This window comes from Diorhabda sublineata, chromosome 7, assembly GCF_026230105.1.
Source record: "Diorhabda sublineata isolate icDioSubl1.1 chromosome 7, icDioSubl1.1, whole genome shotgun sequence".
In the NCBI taxonomy this organism is placed as follows: Eukaryota; Metazoa; Arthropoda; class Insecta; order Coleoptera; family Chrysomelidae; genus Diorhabda; species Diorhabda sublineata.
Window position 1 is genome coordinate 13958033 of NC_079480.1, and position 24332 is coordinate 13982364.

At 37.8% G+C, this 24332-nt stretch overlaps 1 protein-coding gene across 1 annotated transcript in view; it reads left to right on the top strand.

The window, feature by feature from the left end:
• LOC130446345 (unc-112-related protein-like) overlaps window positions 1-24332 on the top strand; it is a 52518-nt gene that overhangs the window by 18280 nt on the left and 9906 nt on the right. The window contains exons 2-4 of the mRNA XM_056782544.1: window positions 19207-19369; window positions 20557-20893; window positions 23555-23754. Coding sequence (XP_056638522.1) covers window positions 19207-19369; window positions 20557-20893; window positions 23555-23754 — 700 coding nt within the window. The remainder of the gene's footprint in view (window positions 1-19206; window positions 19370-20556; window positions 20894-23554; window positions 23755-24332) is intronic.

Below are 24332 nucleotides of genomic sequence, written 5' to 3' on the forward strand. Positions count from 1 at the left end.
AATGAGAATAGTGCTTCAAACTCGGATTATGGTACAACCGAAACATTTGTCACGGAAAGAGTGTTTTGTTGTCGAAAGACGTCATCCTCGCGCATGCTCTTACACATTCCTTGCATATAAACGTCATAAAAATGTTTTTCATTCTTCTTTTAAACTCAACCTCTACAGGCAACTATAAAAATCCTGGTAATTCTTTGTTTGTTTGTAGCAATTATTGCGAGAAATCGTTTCCGAAAGTTTCGTTCGGATATTTGAACAAAACTATAATTGTTTTATATTTTGTATATATAAATGAGTCATCAAACACATTTATCTTTTATGATTTTAGAAATCAAATCTATTCATAAATTAAATAAGGATAAATACTTCTAAGTTTCTTCCCTACAAAAGAAACATTTATTAGTACTAACGTCAACGACTACGATTTTTTTTCGATTCGATTTTCTATAGTCTATTTTTATAAATGAGAGAGTAATAAAATAATAAAGCATTAGTAATCTATATGCGTATAACTTCCGAACAGTTGAAGGTAAAATCATCAATGCCCCCAATCATGCACGTTTCTGAAGCAGATGGTTAGTACCGGTTGTCCCATGAAAAATAATTGCAACCCATACCTTAAAAGGAGACAGAAATTTTTATAAAAAAACCATCAAATTTGAAATAATCACAGTGACCGTAAAAGAGAAGGTGGACTAGTTAGGTCGCATCTTGGCTTCAAGTTCAACTTTTGATTCGCAAGAAAAACTACGACCCAACCGGAGTTGGTACGTCTATGCACAGAAATAGAGATGTGGTAAAACTTCTCACAGACTTAAACAACAATAAATTGATTGATTAATTACACTAAATCCGCTATTCAAACTCTGTGCTCTATCATATAAAAGAGGTCGCTCTATCCTGCAGATTAGAAATTTGCTCGGGTTCAGCCCACACGAAAAAAATGGAAAATAGACGCTTCCCAATAACTACCTATTACTTTAGACCCAGCTATTACCAAGGTGATGAAGAAAACCGATAAATAACAAATTTTGAGATATCTTGAGTCTGCTAACATCATCAGCGACCTTTTGACCAATGTTGCCAACGTATGGACTGAAGCTGTAGGTAAATATGAAGAATTCAGAACAAATCGAAGGCTTTTGACATGACGATCTTAAATACATTAAGATCGTAACGGTTTGTCCTCCTCACTTATCGACTGGATTAGTAGCTTTCTCAAAGACCGATCCATCGGTATCGATGGACAGATTAGAAAGTTGCTCAGGTTCAACCCACACCAAAAGAAAAGAAAATAGACGCTCCTCAATAACTACCGATTACTTTAGGCCCAGCCATTGCTAAGGTCATGAAAAAAATCAGTAAATAGCAAATTTTGAGATAACTTGAGTCTAATAACATCATCAACAACCTTTCGACCAATGTCACCAACGTATGGACTGAAGCTGAAAATTCAGAACATATCGAAGGATTTTGACATGACATCCATCCAGATGGATATCGATGAAACACACTTCGGAAAGGCTTGAGGTCAAAGATGGTGTTCCTAAAGGATGCATCTTGTTATCTACTCGACAAAACGGAAAACCCGACCTATAGCTTCAATATAACCGTCAATACCAATCTTGAAAACATTGTGGAATGGGGTAGACTCAATTTGATCGAATTTAATGCAACAAAAACCCGCCACTGAAGCGTAATGACCATGCACAACGAACATAGTTTGTTGAATGGATTATCGAGCTGATGGATGCTGATTTTTCAGTCAAAATCATCCTAAGAAACAAAAAACATGATGACCAAAATTGCTGGGGTAGACTCAATTTGATCGAATTTAATGCAACAAAAACCCGCCACTGAAGCGTAATGACCATGCACAACGAACATAGTTTGTTGAATGGATTATCGAGCTGATGGATGCTGATTTTTCAATCAAAATCATCCTAAGAAACAAAAAACATGATGACCAAAATTGCTGGGGTAGACTCAATTTGATCGAATTTAATGCAACAAAAACCCGCCACTGAAGCGTAATGACCATGCACAACGAACATAGTTTGTTGAATGGATTATCGAGCTGATGGATGCTGATTTTTCAGTCAAAATCATCCTAAGAAACAAAAAACATGATGACCAAAATTGCTGGGGTAGACTCAATTTGATCGAATTTAATGCAACAAAAACCCGCCACTGAAGCGTAATGACCATGCACAACGAACATAGTTTGTTGAATGGATTATCGAGCTGATGGATGCTGATTTTTCAGTCAAAATCATCCTAAGAAACAAAAAACATGATGACCAAAATTGCTGGGGTAGACTCAATTTGATCGAATTTAATGCAACAAAAACCCGCCACTGAAGCGTAATGACCATGCACAACGAACATAGTTTGTTGAATGGATTATCGAGCTGATGGATGCTGATTTTTCAGTCAAAATCATCCTAAGAAACAAAAAACATGATGACCAAAATTGCTGGGGTAGACTCAATTTGATCGAATTTAATGCAACAAAAACCCGCCACTGAAGCGTAATGACCATGCACAACGAACATAGTTTGTTGAATGGATTATCGAGCTGATGGATGCTGATTTTTCAATCAAAATCATCCTAAGAAACAAAAAACATGATGACCAAAATTGCTGGGGTAGACTCAATTTGATCGAATTTAATGCAACAAAAACCCGCCACTGAAGCGTAATGACCATGCACAACGAACATAGTTTGTTGAATGGATTATCGAGCTGATGGATGCTGATTTTTCAATCAAAATCATCCTAAGAAACAAAAAACATGATGACCAAAATTGCTGGGATAGACTCAATTTGATCGAATTTAATGCAACAAAAACCCGCCACTGAAGCGTAATGACCATGCACAACGAACATAGTTTGTTGAATGGATTATCGAGCTGATGGATGCTGATTTTTCAATCAAAATCATCCTAAGAAACAAAAAACATGATGACCAAAATTGCTGGGGTAGACTCAATTTGATCGAATTTAATGCAACAAAAACCCGCCACTGAAGCGTAATGACCATGCACAACGAACATAGTTTGTTGAATGGATTATCGAGCTGATGGATGCTGATTTTTCAATCAAAATCATCCTAAGAAACAAAAAACATGATGACCAAAATTGCTGGGGTAGACTCAATTTGATCGAATTTAATGCAACAAAAACCCGCCACTGAAGCGTAATGACCATGCACAACGAACATAGTTTGTTGAATGGATTATCGAGCTGATGGATGCTGATTTTTCAGTCAAAATCATCCTAAGAAACAAAAAACATGATGACCAAAATTGCTGGGGTAGACTCAATTTGATCGAATTTAATGCAACAAAAACCCGCCACTGAAGCGTAATGACCATGCACAACGAACATAGTTTGTTGAATGGATTATCGAGCTGATGGATGCTGATTTTTCAGTCAAAATCATCCTAAGAAACAAAAAACATGATGACCAAAATTGCTGGGGTAGACTCAATTTGATCGAATTTAATGCAACAAAAACCCGCCACTGAAGCGTAATGACCATGCACAACGAACATAGTTTGTTGAATGGATTATCGAGCTGATGGATGCTGATTTTTCAATCAAAATCATCCTAAGAAACAAAAAATATGATGACCAAAATTGCTGCATATGAGGTTCTAAGAACCCATATCTGATTGTCGAGACCCTTTATTAATACGAAGCGTATTATATCAAATATTGAACATCTCATTGAATTACCCTGTATATAAAATGGATTATACAAAACTAACGGTTCCAAAAAAAAGTATTTGTGAGTTTTTAATCACAATAACTTCCTACTCGTTTCCGCCTTTCTATAGACCCGATCCCATAATTACCGTTTCGTTCCCCTAGTAGAATTTATACCATACGACATCTTCATAACCTCAAATTTATACCGAAATGTAAATAGAGAGCCCGTTGAATACGCGTTCGTTCGACGCCTACTTTGATAACTGTTCACGGATCGCGCGCCCACGGTGTTTGTTGTTAATATAGAGGTGGGCTTGGAAACAAAAAAAAAATTCAAATGGTGTGAAGGTTTTCATTAAGGCGATTGTTTGGGAAAGTTACACACTATAATCACGATTATCTATACTGAATAACAAAATAAAAATATAATTTATGAAACGTGCTTGAACACACAAAATTTAGTAATGCGGCGCTAACGATTTTTATCACTGCATGACTTTATACACGTATGTCTTAACTTGAGTATAATATTCACATTATTAGTATAGTATTTATACAGGGTGTTCGGGGGCTTGATGCAAAAAAATCGTGTGACATAAAAAATGTCTCGTACGACCACTCGTTTCTGAGGTATAGGCCTTCAAAGTTACGAATTCAGAACTTATGTTTAAATATATAGGGTGGCGCAAAAATATCGCATGGATTTGAGTAGTGGGAGTGGGAGGAGCGGGGACAGGTTGTTTTGTAGGTTAGGGTGTCCAATTTTAGTTGCAATGGCGCAGTGGACAGTGTCGTATCGCGTTTTCGCTGTTGACCATTTTTTCAAATGTAATGAATGTGTTATTACTGTTTAACGGCTTTTCCGCACAGAATGTCCAATGAACAAAGTCATAAATTGGATAATATACACATTGTATCTCACGAGAGACCATTTTGTATGTAATCAAATTATACTGGTTTGAACTTCAAGCGTTTTTTTAGCGCCTCCTTGTATTTTCTAAATTATATTTTCGAATATTTTGAATTTCTAATAGATGATTACGTATGTTCATGTAATTTGTTTAAAGGAATAAATAATTCTACACTACTATCTGAATGCCAGTGGCGGTTCAAACCCAATGCCCAATGGTTAACAATCAGTAACTTTTATAGGGACAACCTGTACAATCTAAAGATAGCAAAAATGAGAATCTTGTTAATTTTAATGGTTTTGTTTGAGTTGTTGTCGGCCATCTTGGCTAAATAACCAATTACAACGTTGCTGCTCTTCAAAATTGTATTAATTATAGCGAAATACTCAAAGTTGGTAAAAACAATTTTTCGAATTTAAAACATTCTATTGTTAAAAATTTTATTTAATTTTTCAATCGAATTTTTAACAAAAACTAAACATGCTTTGAGTTTGAGAATTTAAGAACGATATGTTATGATTAATATTTTAGTAAAATCTACCCCCTCCCTCCCTTTTCGATATGTTACTGATGTTTTTTTTTAAAATAAGAGGCTTAAGTTGTGTTGACTTAAGCATTAATGCAATTGAAGTAGCTACCGCCATCTATCAAAAAAATTTCTCACCTTTCCTAAATTATATCATATGTAATATTAAGGGATTGTCTCTTACAAAAACAAAAACATTTTTATATCAAACTTTATTCTATAAATGTTTAATAATTTACAAATTATAAAAATAGTCATTTGTGAAAGTTTGATCATTGAAAGAATTCTACAAACTTCGAAATAAATGGTAATCAGATAGTGTTAGATCATGGCTGTATGGAGGATGTGACATCACTTCCCAGCCAAGCTCCAATAGTTTCCCACGAGTTCCCAAAAATGAAACACTAAACCTTTGACAATTCTGGCCGTTTTTCATCCATTTTCATCACTTATTGACAGTTAACATCAAAATTGATCCAACAATCAAATAACACAACACCTTTGTAATCATATGTACCCAGATCATATCGAAAAGGTTCAGCGACTGCATCCTAGAAATGAAATCCATAGGTTGTTGGAATTTTGTAGATCGATTAGCAATCATCAACCAACTCTGCACAAGACACTATTTATTGATGATAAAGCTCAATTTACAAGAGATTAATTTGCGATTTTCTATTCGAAATTTTGGTTTCCTTGAGATCTTTACGTGCTGTTTGAAACATTTTCACATAAATGTCTATCTGTAAATTATTTAAAACAATTACAATACTGTAATATTTATTTACACTTTCTATTCGAGGGGTAAATTTATAAACAACGTCTCTTACTTATTTAATTTATTTCAACACTTTACACTACATTTAACTAACTTATCATTAAAACTTAACTAATTTATTTAAATTCTTCGATTACTTTTCTATTTCGTCTGTTCACTATGACTATTTATTATAAACTAACTAAACTGCGCTAAACTAACTCTTTTATATATCCAAACGAAGTTCTTAAAAATTCTAGAAAATAAATGAGTAGACCTTCTTAGAAATTAGTTTAACCTTTTCATTGCGACGCCCTTCTATAGTCGGGCCAGAGAAACTTTTCTGGCTTTGCCCCATTTTAGTAGGTCTAGATGAATGTTCTGTGCATGCGGACAATCCCTAAAGTTGGGCGTAAGATTTTCATCATTTGACTGCTGCAACTGATTAAAATAATCCCCTAAACGCATTCTAATGGAATTTAGAAATTATCTTAAAGTAATACTAGCAGTGAAAAGTAATGTAAACAAATCGCCTGCTATGATAAAAATATCAAACGAATTCCGGGTATATCAAACGTGCCGCGCCTTCGCCGAATGTTAGAATTCCACTAAAACAGGACCGGCACCATGACACAAGAAAAATAAATTATAGCTAATAGGCGATAGTAAAAACAAATCGTCCTCGTATATACAAATGGAGCTGATACTGGCTTGTTTAAAATAAATATTTCATTATATCCTCTTAATCATATTATTATATGAATTTCTCGATAATATCGAAAAAAAAACCAGTGAGGTTATCAGCATCGTTGGTCGGCGTTGTGGTATGTATTCTTTTGTCATCGTGTATGACGCAGTAAATTTCAACCGGATATCCGATGAAATATAAATCATTTTTGGTTCTGACTATATACAATACAATGATTTTATTGAAATCGTGTGGCGCTAATAATAATGTCTACTTAGTCTAGCTGACTATTAATAGAGATTTAAAAATCATGTAATTGTTTATATTTTGAATTTAAAACAATTTTTAATACATGTTATAGTCTATTTTTAATATCTAATCACTAATCCAAAACTTAGTAGGGTCATTTTAAATATTATTACACAATAATCAATATTTTCTAAAATTTCCTTAAATTTACTCAATCTAATACGTTTTCAGGCTTTTACGAAGGTAGCTACTTAATTTTTGAAAATAATCTGAATCTGAAAACTTGAGTAACAACGCCCTTATTGGTCTTTTATAACCATAAGGTGAACAGAACAGTACAAAAAAGTTCTTAAAGCCCAAAAACTCTGAGTATAAGAGATTAGAGACAAAAAATAAATTTTAATAATAAGATCACGGAATTTTCCGAAGCTCAAGAACAATTACAGATGCCCTGTCAACATTTTGAACCAAACATGTTTGACTGGCTTAGTTGGCAGCAATCAGAAAACCAAGAAAAATCTATTTTCCTTGCATTTTCCGAAGCTCAGAAACCATTACACCCTAGGAGACGTCCTACCAACATTTTGCACCAAATATGTTTGACTGGCTTAGTTGGCAGCAATCAGAAAACCAAGAAAAATCGATTTTCCTTGCATTTTCCGAAGCTCAGAAACCATTACACCCTAGGAGACGTCTTACCAACATTTTGAACCAAATATGTTTGACTGGCTTAGTTGGCAGCAATCAGAAAACCAAGAAAAATCTATTTTCCTTGCATTTTCCGAAGCTCAGAAACCATTACACCCTAGGAGACGTCCTACCAACATTTTGCACCAAATATGTTTGACTGGCTTAGTTGGCAGCAATCAGAAAACCAAGAAAAATCGATTTTCCTTGCATTTTCCGAAGCTCAGAAACCATTACACCCTAGGAGACGTCTTACCAACATTTTGAACCAAATATGTTTGACTGGCTTAGTTGGCAGCAATCAGAAAACCAAGAAAAATCTATTTTCCTTGCATTTTCCGAAGCTCAGAAACCATTACACCCTAGGAGACGTCCTACCAACATTTTGCACCAAATATGTTTGACTGGCTTAGTTGGCAGCAATCAGAAAACCAAGAAAAATCGATTTTCCTTGCATTTTCCGAAGCTCAGAAACCATTACACCCTAGGAGACGTCTTACCAACATTTTGAACCAAATATGTTTGACTGGCTTAGTTTGCAGCAATCAGAAAACCAAGAAAAATCTATTTTCCTTGCATTTTCCGAAGCTCAGAAACCATTACACCCTAGGAGACGTCTTACCAACATTTTGAACCAAATATGTTTGACTGGCTTAGTTGGCAGCAATCAGAAAACCAAGAAAAATCTATTTTCCTTGCATTTTCCGAAGCTCAGAAACCATTACACCCTAGGAGACGTCCTACCAACATTTTGAACCAAATATGTTTGACTGGCTTAGTTGGCAGCAATCAGAAAACCAAGAAAAATCGATTTTCCTTGCATTTTCCGAAGCTCAGAAACCATTACACCCTAGGAGACGTCCTACCAACATTTTGAACCAATTATGTTTGACTGGATTAGTTGGCAGCAATCAGAAAACCAAGAAAAATCGATTTTCCTTGCATTTTCCGAAGCTCAGAAACCATTACACCCTAGGAGACGTCCTACCAACATTTTGAACCAAATATGTTTGACTGGCTTAGTTGGCAGCAATTAGAAAAGCAAGAAAAATCTATTTTCCTTGCATTTTCCGAAGCTCAGAAACCATTACACCCTAGGAGACGTCCTACCAACATTTTGAACCAAATATGTTTGACTGGCTTAGTTGGCAGCAATCAGAAAACCAAGAAAAATCGATTTTCCTTGCATTTTCCGAAACTCAGAAACCATTACACCCTAGGAAACGTCCTACCAACATTTTGAACCAAATATGTTTGACTGGCTTAGTTGGCAGCAATCAGAAAACCAAGAAAAATCGATTTTCCTTGCATTTTCCGAAGCTCAGAAACCATTACACCCTAGGAGACGTCCTACCAACATTTTGAACCAAATATGTTTGACTGGCTTAGTTGGCAGCAATCAGAAAACCAAGAAATATCGATTTTCCTTGCATTTTCCGAAGCTCAGAATCCATTATACCCTAGGAGACGTCCTACCAACATTTTGAACCAAATATGTTTGACTGGCTTAGTTGGCAGCAATCAGAAAACCGAGAAAAATCGATTTTCCTTGCATTTTCCGAAGCTCAGAAACCATTACATCCTAGGAGACGTCCTACCAACATTTTTAACCAAATATGTTTGACTGGCTTAGCTGGCAGCAATCAGAAAACCAAGAAAAATCGATTTTCCTTGCATTTTCCGAAGCTCAGAAACCATTACACCCTAGGAGACGTCCTACCAACATTTTGAACCAAATATGTTTGACTGGCTTAGTTGGCAGCAATTAGAAAAGCAAGAAAAATCGATTTTCCTTGCATTTTCCGAAGCTCAGAAACCATTACACCCTAGGAGACGTCCTACCAACATTTTGAACCAAACATGTTTGACTGGCTTAGTTGGCAGCAATCAGAAAACCAAGAAAAATCGATTTTCCTTGCATTTTCCGAAGCTCAGAAACCATTACACCCTAGGAGACGTCCTACCAACATTTTGAACCAAATATGTTTGACTGGCTTAGTTGGCAGCAATCAGAAAACCAAGAAATATCGATTTTCCTTGCATTTTCCGAAGCTCAGAAATCATTATACCCTAGGAGACGTCCTACCAACATTTTGAACCAAATATGTTTGACTGGCTTAGTTGGCAGCAATCAGAAAACCGAGAAAAATCGATTTTCCTTGCATTTTCCGAAGCTCAGAAACCATTACACCCTAGGAGACGTCCTACCAACATTTTGAACCAAATATGTTTGACTGGCTTAGTTGGCAGCAATCAGAAAACCAAGAAATATCGATTTTCCTTGCATTTTCCGAAGCTCAGAAACCATTATACCCTAGGAGACGTCCTACCAACATTTTGAACCAAATATGTTTGACTGGCTTAGTTGGCAGCAATCAGAAAACCGAGAAAAATCGATTTTCCTTGCATTTTCCGAAGCTCAGAAACCATTACACCCTAGGAGACGTCCTACCAACATTTTTAACCAAATATGTTTGACTGGCTTAGCTGGCAGCAATCAGAAAACCAAGAAAAATCGATTTTCCTTGCATTTTCCGAAGCTCAGAAACCATTACACCCTAGGAGACGTCCTACCAACATTTTGAACCAAATATGTTTGACTGGCTTAGTTGGCAGCAATTAGAAAAGCAAGAAAAATCGATTTTCCTTGCATTTTCCGAAGCTCAGAAACCATTACACCCTAGGAGACGTCCTACCAACATTTTGAACCAAATATGTTTGACTGGCTTAGTTGGCAGCAATCAGAAAACCGAGAAAAATCGATTTTCCTTGCATTTTCCGAAGCTCAGAAACCATTACACCCTAGGAGACGTCCTACCAACATTTTTAACCAAATATGTTTGACTGGCTTAGTTGGCAGCAATCAGAAAACCAAGAAAAATCGATTTTCCTTGCATTTTCCGAAGCTCAGAAACCATTACACCCTAGGAGACGTCCTACCAACATTTTTAACCAAATATGTTTGACTGGCTTAGTTGGCAGCAATCAGAAAACCAAGAAAAATCGATTTTCCTTGCATTTTCCGAAGCTCAGAAACCATTACACCCTAGGAGACGTCCTACCAACATTTTGAACCAAATATGTTTGACTGGCTTAGTTGGCAGCAATTAGAAAAGCAAGAAAAATCGATTTTCCTTGCATTTTCCGAAGCTCAGAAACCATTACACCCTAGGAGACGTCCTACCAACATTTTGAACCAAATATGTTTGACTGGCTTAGTTGGCAGCAATCAGAAAACCGAGAAAAATCGATTTTCCGAAGCTCAGAAACCATTACACCCTAGGAGACGTCCTACCAACATTTTGAACCAAATATGTTTGACTGGCTTAGTTGGCAGCAATTAGAAAAGCAAGAAAAATCGATTTTCCTTGCATTTTCCGAAACTCAGAAACCATTACACCCTAGGAGACGTCCTACCAACATTTTGAACCAAATATGTTTGACTGGCTTAGTTGGCAGCAATTAGAAAAGCAAGAAAAATCGATTTTCCTTGCATTTTCCGAAGCTCAGAAACCATTACACCCTAGGAGACGTCCTACCAACATTTTGAACCAAATATGTTTGACTGGCTTAGTTGGCAGCAATTAGAAAAGCAAGAAAAATCGATTTTCCTTGCATTTTCCGAAGCTCAGAAACCATTACACCCTAGGAGACGTCCTACCAACATTTTGAACCAATCATGTTTGAGTGGCTTAGTTGGCAGCAATCAGAAAACCAAGAAAAATCGATTTTCCTTGCATTTTCCGAAGCTCAGAAACCATTACACCCTAGGAGACGTCCTACCAACATTTTGAACCAATTATGTTTGACTGGATTAGTTGGCAGCAATCAGAAAACCAAGAAATATCGATTTTCCTTGCATTTTCAGAAGCTCAGAAACCATTACACCCTAGGAGACGTCCTACCAACATTTTGAACCAAATATGTTTGACTGGCTTAGTTGGCAGCAATTAGAAAAGCAAGAAAAATCGATTTTCCTTGCATTTTCCGAAACTCAGAAACCATTACACCCTAGGAGACGTCCTACCAACATTTTGAACCAAATATGTTTGACTGGCTTAGTTGGCAGCAATTAGAAAAGCAAGAAAAATCGATTTTCCTTGCATTTTCCGAAGCTCAGAAACCATTACACCCTAGGAGACGTCCTACCAACATTTTGAACCAAATATGTTTGACTGGCTTAGTTGGCAGCAATTAGAAAAGCAAGAAAAATCGATTTTCCTTGCATTTTCCGAAGCTCAGAAACCATTACACCCTAGGAGACGTCCTACCAACATTTTGAACCAATCATGTTTGAGTGGCTTAGTTGGCAGCAATCAGAAAACCAAGAAAAATCGATTTTCCTTGCATTTTCCGAAGCTCAGAAACCATTACACCCTAGGAGACGTCCTACCAACATTTTGAACCAATTATGTTTGACTGGATTAGTTGGCAGCAATCAGAAAACCAAGAAATATCGATTTTCCTTGCATTTTCAGAAGCTCAGAAACCATTACACCCTAGGAGACGTCCTACCAACATTTTGAACCAAATATGTTTGACTGGCTTAGTTGGCAGCAATTAGAAAAGCAAGAAAAATCGATTTTCCTTGCATTTTCCGAAGCTCAGAAACCATTACACCCTAGGAGACGTCCTACCAACATTTTGAACCAAATATGTTTGACTGGCTTAGTTGGCAGCAATTAGAAAAGCAAGAAAAATCGATTTTCCTTGCATTTTCCGAAGCTCAGAAACCATTACACCCTAGGAGACGTCCTACCAACATTTTGAACCAAATATGTTTGACTGGCTTAGTTGGCAGCAATTAGAAAAGCAAGAAAAATCGATTTTCCTTGCATTTTCCGAAGCTCAGAAACCATTACACCCTAGGAGACGTCCTACCAACATTTTGAACCAAACATGTTTGAGTGGCTTAGTTGGCAGTAATCAGAAAACCAAGAAAAATCGATTTTCCTTGCATTTTCCGAAGCTCAGAAACCATTACACCCTAGGAGACGTCCTACCAACATTTTGAACCAATTATGTTTGACTGGATTAGTTGGCAGCAATCAGAAAACCAAGAAATATCGATTTTCCTTGCATTTTCCGAAGCTCAGAAACCATTACACCCTAGGAGACGTCCTACCAACATTTTGAACCAAATATGTTTGACTGGCTTAGTTGGCAGCAATCAGAAAACCGAGAAAAATCGATTTTCCGAAGCTCAGAAACCATTACACCCTAGGAGACGTCCTACCAACATTTTGAACCAAATATGTTTGACTGGCTTAGTTGGCAGCAATCAGAAAACCAAGAAAAATCGATTTTCCTTGCATTTTCCGAAGCTCAGAAACCATTACACCCTAGGAGACGTCCTACCAACATTTTGAACCAAATATGTTTGACTGGCTTAGTTGGCAGCAATCAGAAAACCAAGAAAAATCGATTTTCCTTGCATTTTCCGAAGCTCAGAAACCATTACACCCTAGGAGACGTCCTACCAACATTTTGAACCAATTATGTTTGACTGGATTAGTTGGCAGCAATCAGAAAACCAAGAAATATCGATTTTCCTTGCATTTTCCGAAGCTCAGAAACCATTACACCCTAGGAGACGTCCTACCAACATTTTGAACCAAATATGTTTGACTGGCTTAGTTGGCAGCAATTAGAAAAGCAAGAAAAATCGATTTTCCTTGCATTTTCCGAAGCTCAGAAACCATTACACCCTAGGAGACGTCCTACCAACATTTTGAACCAATTATGTTTGACTGGATTAGTTGGCAGCAATCAGAAAACCAAGAAATATCGATTTTCCTTGCATTTTCCGAAGCTCAGAAACCATTACACCCTAGGAGACGTCCTACCAACATTTTGAACCAAATATGTTTGACTGGCTTAGTTGGCAGCAATTAGAAAAGCAAGAAAAATCGATTTTCCTTGCATTTTCCGAAGCTCAGAAACCATTACACCCTAGGAGACGTCCTACCAACATTTTGAACCAAATATGTTTGACTGGCTTAGTTGGCAGCAATCAGAAAACCGAGAAAAATCGATTTTCCGAAGCTCAGAAACCATTACACCCTAGGAGACGTCCTACCAACATTTTGAACCAAATATGTTTGACTGGCTTAGTTGGCAGCAATTAGAAAAGCAAGAAAAATCGATTTTCCTTGCATTTTCCGAAACTCAGAAACCATTACACCCTAGGAGACGTCCTACCAACATTTTGAACCAAATATGTTTGACTGGCTTAGTTGGCAGCAATTAGAAAAGCAAGAAAAATCGATTTTCCTTGCATTTTCCGAAGCTCAGAAACCATTACACCCTAGGAGACGTCCTACCAACATTTTGAACCAAATATGTTTGACTGGCTTAGTTGGCAGCAATTAGAAAAGCAAGAAAAATCGATTTTCCTTGCATTTTCCGAAGCTCAGAAACCATTACACCCTAGGAGACGTCCTACCAACATTTTGAACCAATCATGTTTGAGTGGCTTAGTTGGCAGCAATCAGAAAACCAAGAAAAATCGATTTTCCTTGCATTTTCCGAAGCTCAGAAACCATTACACCCTAGGAGACGTCCTACCAACATTTTGAACCAATTATGTTTGACTGGATTAGTTGGCAGCAATCAGAAAACCAAGAAATATCGATTTTCCTTGCATTTTCAGAAGCTCAGAAACCATTACACCCTAGGAGACGTCCTACCAACATTTTGAACCAAATATGTTTGACTGGCTTAGTTGGCAGCAATTAGAAAAGCAAGAAAAATCGATTTTCCTTGCATTTTCCGAAGCTCAGAAACCATTACACCCTAGGAGACGTCCTACCAACATTTTGAACCAAATATGTTTGACTGGCTTAGTTGGCAGCAATTAGAAAAGCAAGAAAAATCGATTTTCCTTGCATTTTCCGAAGCTCAGAAACCATTACACCCTAGGAGACGTCCTACCAACATTTTGAACCAAATATGTTTGACTGGCTTAGTTGGCAGCAATTAGAAAAGCAAGAAAAATCGATTTTCCTTGCATTTTCCGAAGCTCAGAAACCATTACACCCTAGGAGACGTCCTACCAACATTTTGAACCAAACATGTTTGAGTGGCTTAGTTGGCAGTAATCAGAAAACCAAGAAAAATCGATTTTCCTTGCATTTTCCGAAGCTCAGAAACCATTACACCCTAGGAGACGTCCTACCAACATTTTGAACCAATTATGTTTGACTGGATTAGTTGGCAGCAATCAGAAAACCAAGAAATATCGATTTTCCTTGCATTTTCCGAAGCTCAGAAACCATTACACCCTAGGAGACGTCCTACCAACATTTTGAACCAAATATGTTTGACTGGCTTAGTTGGCAGCAATCAGAAAACCGAGAAAAATCGATTTTCCGAAGCTCAGAAACCATTACACCCTAGGAGACGTCCTACCAACATTTTGAACCAAATATGTTTGACTGGCTTAGTTGGCAGCAATCAGAAAACCAAGAAAAATCGATTTTCCTTGCATTTTCCGAAGCTCAGAAACCATTACACCCTAGGAGACGTCCTACCAACATTTTGAACCAAATATGTTTGACTGGCTTAGTTGGCAGCAATCAGAAAACCAAGAAAAATCGATTTTCCTTGCATTTTCCGAAGCTCAGAAACCATTACACCCTAGGAGACGTCCTACCAACATTTTGAACCAATTATGTTTGACTGGATTAGTTGGCAGCAATCAGAAAACCAAGAAATATCGATTTTCCTTGCATTTTCCGAAGCTCAGAAACCATTACACCCTAGGAGACGTCCTACCAACATTTTGAACCAAATATGTTTGACTGGCTTAGTTGGCAGCAATTAGAAAAGCAAGAAAAATCGATTTTCCTTGCATTTTCCGAAGCTCAGAAACCATTACACCCTAGGAGACGTCCTACCAACATTTTGAACCAATTATGTTTGACTGGATTAGTTGGCAGCAATCAGAAAACCAAGAAATATCGATTTTCCTTGCATTTTCCGAAGCTCAGAAACCATTACACCCTAGGAGACGTCCTACCAACATTTTGAACCAAATATGTTTGACTGGCTTAGTTGGCAGCAATCAGAAAACCGAGAAAAATCGATTTTCCGAAGCTCAGAAACCATTACACCCTAGGAGACGTCCTACCAACATTTTGAACCAAATATGTTTGACTGGCTTAGTTGGCAGCAATCAGAAAACCAAGAAAAATCGATTTTCCTTGCATTTTCCGAAGCTCAGAAACCATTACACCCTAGGAGACGTCCTACCAACATTTTGAACCAAATATGTTTGACTGGCTTAGTTGGCAGCAATTAGAAAAGCAAGAAAAATCGATTTTCCTTGCATTTTCCGAAGCTCAGAAACCATTACACCCTAGGAGACGTCCTACCAACATTTTGAACCAAATATGTTTGACTGGCTTAGTTGGCAGCAATTAGAAAAGCAAGAAAAATCGATTTTCCTTGCATTTTCCGAAGCTCAGAAACCATTACACCCTAGGAGACGTCCTACCAACATTTTGAACCAAATATGTTTGACTGGCTTAGTTGGCAGCAATTAGAAAAGCAAGAAAAATCGATTTTCCTTGCATTTTCCGAAGCTCAGAAACCATTACACCCTAGGAGACGTCCTACCAACATTTTGAACCAAACATGTTTGAGTGGCTTAGTTGGCAGTAATCAGAAAACCAAGAAAAATCGATTTTCCTTGCATTTTCCGAAGCTCAGAAACCATTACACCCTAGGAGACGTCCTACCAACATTTTGAACCAATTATGTTTGACTGGATTAGTTGGCAGCAATCAGAAAACCAAGAAATATCGATTTTCCTTGCATTTTCCGAAGCTCAGAAACCATTACACCCTAGGAGACGTCCTACCAACATTTTGAACCAAATATGTTTGACTGGCTTAGTTGGCAGCAATCAGAAAACCGAGAAAAATCGATTTTCCGAAGCTCAGAAACCATTACACCCTAGGAGACGTCCTACCAACATTTTGAACCAAATATGTTTGACTGGCTTAGTTGGCAGCAATCAGAAAACCAAGAAAAATCGATTTTCCTTGCATTTTCCGAAGCTCAGAAACCATTACACCCTAGGAGACGTCCTACCAACATTTTGAACCAAATATGTTTGACTGGCTTAGTTGGCAGCAATCAGAAAACCAAGAAAAATCGATTTTCCTTGCATTTTCCGAAGCTCAGAAACCATTACACCCTAGGAGACGTCCTACCAACATTTTGAACCAATTATGTTTGACTGGATTAGTTGGCAGCAATCAGAAAACCAAGAAATATCGATTTTCCTTGCATTTTCCGAAGCTCAGAAACCATTACACCCTAGGAGACGTCCTACCAACATTTTGAACCAAATATGTTTGACTGGCTTAGTTGGCAGCAATTAGAAAAGCAAGAAAAATCGATTTTCCTTGCATTTTCCGAAGCTCAGAAACCATTACACCCTAGGAGACGTCCTACCAACATTTTGAACCAATTATGTTTGACTGGATTAGTTGGCAGCAATCAGAAAACCAAGAAATATCGATTTTCCTTGCATTTTCCGAAGCTCAGAAACCATTACACCCTAGGAGACGTCCTACCAACATTTTGAACCAAATATGTTTGACTGGCTTAGTTGGCAGCAATCAGAAAACCGAGAAAAATCGATTTTCCGAAGCTCAGAAACCATTACACCCTAGGAGACGTCCTACCAACATTTTGAACCAAATATGTTTGACTGGCTTAGTTGGCAGCAATCAGAAAACCAAGAAAAATCGATTTTCCTTGCATTTTCCGAAGCTCAGAAACCATTACACCCTAGGAGACGTCCTCCAACATTTTGAACCAAATATGTTTGACTGGCTTAGTTGGCAGCAATTAGAAAAGCAAGAAAAATCGATTTTCCTTGCATTTTCCGAAGCTCAGAAACCATTACACCCTAGGAGACGTCCTACCAACATTTTGAACCAATTATGTTTGACTGGATTAGTTGGCAGCAATCAGAAAACCAAGAAATATCGATTTTCCTTGCATTTTCCGAAGCTCAGAAACCATTACACCCTAGGAGACGTCCTACCAACATTTTGAACCAAATATGTTTGACTGGCTTAGTTGGCAGCAATCAGAAAACCGAGAAAAATCGATTTTCCGAAGCTCAGAAACCATTACACCCTAGGAGACGTCCTACCAACATTTTGAACCAAATATGTTTGACTGGCTTAGTTGGCAGCAATCAGAAAACCAAGAAAAATCGATTTTCCTTGCATTTTCCGAAGCTCAGAAACCATTACACCCTAGGAGACGTCCTCCAACATTTTGAACCAAATAAGTTTGATTGTTTTAGTTGGCAGCAATCAGATAATCAAGAAAAATCGATTTTCAACTTCTAAACTTAAGAATTGTGTTACCAAGGTATGTTGTGGCAGGATCGCCATGTGTTGGTGGTTGGTCATGAGAAAAAGGAAAAATTATCAATGGCGAATACTGCAACGTTTAGGCGAAGAAATTAAGCAAAAACTATTACAATTGACTAAGAAGAAAGTGTTTTTTCATTAAGACAATCCACCAGCTCACACATCTTTTATTGCATTGGCCAAAATTAATGAATCAACGTTTGAATTTCTACCTCATGCAACCTATTTATTAGATTTAGTCCCCTCAGATTATTTTCTGTTCCTAGTTAATGGCTAAGTTTGACGATTCTTATTATAAAAAAGGTATCGAACTTACTAAACATCGCTAGGAAAAGTGTATGGACCTAAAAAGATATTACGTTGTAAAATAATTTTTTTCCCAATATAATTGTGTTTTCTTTATTGGGCCAGGTACTTCTGGGACTATCCTCGTATATATAAAATAAGATGTACCTTTACATTATTTAATAGAATGTTATAGTTACAAACTTTGTCATTTATTAGCGATGCGTTTCTAACTGTTTGTTAAACGACCCGAATTACACGTTTTTGATTAATCGTGTCTTTCAATTAACCTTATTAGTTTTTAACGGTTCAACAACCGTCTCAGAAGTTTCAAATATATTGTTGAACGTTGAGTTAAAACCGACGATGGATTTCGAATAATGAAGCTTTCTTTTTGTATAATTATTTGATAAACAAAGTTGACATTGTTAACCGATATTATTTATGGAACTATTAGTATACATTTCAAACACATTGTTTCTAATTTTCAGTTTATTTATTCGGTGTAACTCCCGTTATATCCTATCGTAAATTTCACAATCGCAGTTGGCAACAGTGCGACTTCTAAATCGAGAAAATATAAAATAAACCACGTATCCAGTTTCATACATTAATTATTCATACGTAATCCAAAAATAAATATTTACATTCGAATAATTTCACATAAGTTTGTGACTTACTACATTTGACCTTCATACGAATTCGTTAAAATTAATTAATTAATTCATCTCTTACGTAATATGTTTGTTCGCTAAATATCTTTTTGAAATTTTTGTTTTTATATATTGTTGACCTTTCTTTAGACAGGGAGACATCAGATAACAGTAGTACTGCAATTCTAATTATACGAGGGTGGTTCAAATATAAACTTTGCTATAAAAAATTTCTGAACCCGATTCATACACTTGAGTTTTGGATGGGTAAAGACTTTTGACCAGTAGTGTATATTCCAGAAGAAATAGAATTATATTTATCTTAGTTTTTCGTTACAGAAATATCGATGGATTGGTCAGACCATGCTTTATGGTGGCCCACTAAAAACGTATGGCTTACAAGAACTCGATCTACTCTAGACCAGTGCGGCGTTCACGCCGATGCTCTACTCCATTTTACACCAATGCACAAAATTCTGAGAGTACAGCTACCCGACCTTAGGTAAAAACGACATTTATACGAGATATAATCAATTAGTACGAATTTAGGAAATACTTCACATGTTAGTTAGGCGTTTTCGAGGTTACAAAATCCATTTATCGAGATCCCAAACGTCGGAAATTAGTATTTATCAATAATTTGTTTGGTTTAATTCAGGTTTTATCAGTAAAGCCAGCGACCTCTCTTCTATGATCTAAGATGTCCAAGTTTCTGGTCAACTTTGGAACTTCTGCATTGAGTCGAACATCTTCAGGTCATGCTCGGGAGCCGAGCTCCAAACGTGCGAGTAATAATCGGGGCCTTGTAGAGGGGTAAAAGCGCTGTTGCGGAGTGTAAAGCTTTCAGTCTTAAAGACGACTTAAAGTGTTTGTGAAGCTGCCTTACCTAAATCGGCCACGTGACAAGCGAATTTGCGGAAATGGTGAGATATATCCAGATAGGACCAAATCCCGAGCCGCAGTGCCTGGGTCTTTGCTGTATTTAACTCAATCAGATTGCTTCTATCTCATTCCAGAATGTTCTTAAGATTGGTATTGATGGTGGTGATCTGTTTCCACCTACGGATTTGGGTGTTACCTGAGTTTATTGGAACGGAACGACGAAGCTAGTGTGCTATAGTCGGCGAAGTTATAGGTCAGGTTTTCAGTTTAGTCGAGTAGATTTTTGATATACAGAAAGAATGAGTGATAATTTGCACCAGCGTTAATCTCAAACATTTCTGAGGTGTGGCCATCGATAGCGACCTGAATAGATCGCACTCCGAGAAAGCTGTTGAACCAATAGATACGCGATGATGACAAACCATTCGATCTTGATTCGATTCTCCATATTTCTCTATAACTTTAGTCCATATGTAGGTGACATAGGCTGGTTAATTTGTGCCGTATTTATGGTCGCTGGTGATGTTAGCAGACTCAAGATTTCCTGGTTAACTCACTGTCTCCATGACCTTGGCAATGGCTGGTACTAAAACAATCGGACATGGGAACTGTTGCTATAGTTTGAACCCCAGCAGGTTTCCAATCTGCAGACAAGAAACCTCTTTTATATGATAGGGAAAAGAGATTGCTGGACTGGTTTGAATATGGGAATTTTCAATCGCAACTTTACCTTTATCCCTCACTACAGAAACTAATCCAGAAGGAGGAGAGATGTGATTGCTGCTATATTATAATTCTGAATTTCAGGTACCTCGATATGCGAGTGGATTTTTCAATAAAAACCTTTTCGGCTGTAGCTCAACTATGCAAGGACCTCGGAATCAGGCATCCTGAAGAATTGTCCCTTTCCAAACCGTTGGAATACGTTCATCTAAAATACAATTATAAAGATATGCCAAAGAAGAAATATGAAAATGGTACGACTAAAAACGGGCATTTACCAGCCGATACGAATACTTTTATAGCCAATACGAGTCCCGGTGGAAGTACGGGAAGTTTGGATAAATCTCCTTTCATGTGCGCGCCCGTTACGCCCTCTAGAGCACCAGCTAGTTCGACGCCAGTTAGCAGTCCGCAGGGAAACGTAAGTCCAAGTTATTATTTCACTTCCTTTCATTTTGTATTGAATTTATATTTATCATGTATATCACAAAAGTTTTGGTTGTCTATACTTCACTTTAATGTAAATATGATGAACAGTTTCCATGTTTCCGTAATTTATCCTTGGTATCCACCACATAGGTGCAGTACTGGACGCTCTCATCGATCTAGAGCGAGCATTTGGCTCTAGAGAATAGGTAAAAGTATTTCAGACTGGATCCTTTCCCTTCATTTGGACAATGGTTAGTGAAAATCCACTGGATAGAGCTGGAAAGGCTCGTAGATGATGTTCAAGGTCAAATAATATGCAAGAAGCTCTTAATCCAGATCCTTAAGGGTTAACCCCATTAAGACTGTTACTTTAGCAAGAAGAGGAAATTTTCTATGAGATCTATTTCGTTTTTAAGCCAAAATTTTCGCTAGTGAAGGCATCCTAAACGTGAAACCCCTAAAGTTCAGCAATCACAAGTACTTGAAAAAACAGCAGCTGTACTAAAACACAGTGACCCCGAAGAGGTTCTAAAATTCGAATGTGAACCTGCTACAACTCCAAAACCAAGTTTATAGCCATCTTTTCTCAGGAGGTGACTTTCCTAAACCCAGAAGGTTGCGTTTGGTATAAATAAGGCAACCACCCTCAAAGAACGAGGAATGAGATGCAAAAAGCCTTGACCTTGACGTTGATAATGGGAACCACCTTGCTCGTGCGCGTCTACGTGTACCCGAGCTCTAATCAGGAGTCGCGAACAATGCCGAAATTCCGCGGTATTAAGCAAACAGGAACCACGGAACCCACTATTCTCAAAGCATCGGTTTCCACCGATGTAGAACTTCTTACTGGGGCTTTCGACGAGTTACGGCTCAAACGCCGTAACATCAATGGTGTTAAAGTTGTTGAAACGACTCAGTGCTTAACGACCCCGGATTCTAAGGTTTCCTCGATATCTAATCCTCCTCCAACTAGGGCTTCCAACCCGGAGGTCCAGGTAAAGCCTGTTAAGAAACCTAGAACACACGGATCTATTACCATGGAATAAGATGGCTCCAGTCGGAGGGACGATCGAATCGGTAGCCGGTGGTGAATCGGGAGGTTTTTAGCAATGGAACCAAGCAATAGCAGTTTCTCCCCCTTCGGCTGATTAGGTACAAGCCAAAGCGCCAAATCTACTTTTCAAAAAACACTTCCTTTGGTACTTTAAGTGGGATACAAAGGGCCTATCAGTTCTTTATTTTGGCCGACCAATGGTCCACTATGGACTATGAAGATTTAAAAAGCTCTTAATCCAGATCTTCGAGGGTTAACCCCATTAAGACTCTTACAGTACTCTTTACCGAAAAGAGAAAATTGTCTATGAGAGCTCTTTCAATCTTTAAAACGAAATTAAGTTTGTCTAGTGAAATGCGACAGAAGAATGGTCGGTAAAACAAAAAACTTGAGACCACACCCAATGTATATATGGAGGCTATCCTAAAACTGAAGCCCCCGAATCTTTGTGCGGCGACAAAAACTGCAAACAGAAGAACTTTGGACAGCAGCGGCTACACTAAAAGACAAGAACCTCGAATAGGTTCTAACCTTAGAGTTTGAACGTGTCCCATCTGCTACAACCTGTTAGGTGCAACTGAGGAGATGACTCTCCTAATTTCCTTAACCCAGATGGGTCCGTTTGTTATAAATGTAAGCATAATTCACACTAAAAGCTCAGAAAAAAACAAATGCGCCGCGGCAGCTGTCAAGTTTTCTAGTAATCAGGAAGGGGGTGTCGCCTCTTAGATGGTACTTAGAACTTATCGACGAAAAACTATGTCCAGGTTATAAGGGCACATAGAAATTCTGGTGTTCAGAATATTGAAAGGGTAAATGGTGGTGTCACGAAATCGATACCCGTTTCATCAAAAGACTGATGAATCAAAGAGCCGGAAACAAATTTCTGAATGCACAGAAATCTTCTTCGGAGTACTGGAAGACAATCTCATACAACTTGAAGGAAATTTTTGGAACCGTTGATGATATTCATACCGAACACAGTAACATTACACCAACATTCACAATTACACTGTTTGACTCACGTTTCGATAATCAAGTTATCGTCTTAAGAGACTGAAGGACTGAGTTTACCTTCAGTCTCCGAAGGCGATAACTTGGTTATCGAAACGCGCCTCAAACAATGGAATTGACAGTGTTGGTGTAGTGCTGGTGTAAACAATCTTCAGTCTCGTCGAAACGCGCGTTAGTCCGTGTAATTGTGAGTGTTGGTATAGTGGTGGTGTAAACAGTGTGTTCAGTATCAACTCAAGACGATGGACATCACTCACGATGCTCTAGGTCTAGAATGTATTGTTCTAATGCATCCAGAGGCGTTGGAGAGGACATCCTTAATAGGAGCGCGGGAACTAACATCGAAATCAAGGAGATAGATACATGCAGTCTTCTCCGTAATTTACACTCGTGCATTTCTGTGACGTACCGTCCGCAGTGTTGCCAATTTCATATTTCTCCCGCGCAAAATTCAAATTTTTACGTACCAGGACTGACTTCTAAGTGAGTAAAGACAAGGTCAAAGTTCTCGCCGGGTTTTATTCCGATTTTTTTAAACATTGACATTGATTAAACATCATCATTATTCAGTAATTAATTATTTAGGGTACGTGGAATAGGAATGGTTTCGACATGAATGGCACATTGAACTATTCGGGACATATACCTAACAGTGCTAGTTTGGAACAACTCGACGGATCTTTCGATAACTCTTTGGCGCACAGTCCACCAACTCCTCATCCGGAGGCTAGGAAGTCTCTCGTTAGACCAAAATCACTTATAGAAAAAGCTCGAATGAATGTAGCGTAAGTTTTTTTTTATTTATTCGAAAAGATTTTTTTCTTTAATACAAATTCGTTTTTATTTAATCTTTTTCGAATGTGTCACAAATTCAAACATTATGAATAATAATTTTAACGTTATAAATGTCCTTTTACGGTAACATGTTGAATATGAAGTAACGTCGCGGTTAATAATAAATTTCGACCTCATTTTCGACGCACCTATTTCGCACTAAACGTGATGGAAGTTTGTCCATTTCTAAATATATACGATGTGTTCTAAAAACTTCGATAACTTGACATTCACGTCGCGGCTGTCATTGAAAAATCCGCTACTGACGGTGTCACCGAATCAACGTCAAATTCTTATAAAAATTGTGGAAAACGACTACGGAGACACTTGATATAATGGTGAAAGTGTACGGGACGGAAGCCGTCATCACATAATGTATTTACGACCAAATCAAATGAGCCGCGATCGGGTTGACAGTCGATAAACAAAAGAGAAAGTCTACGACACAGTTAGACAAGAAATCGGCGACTGACTCTACGATTGATTGCCGAGGAATCGATTATTAGCTAGGGATACCGTTTACGTTATT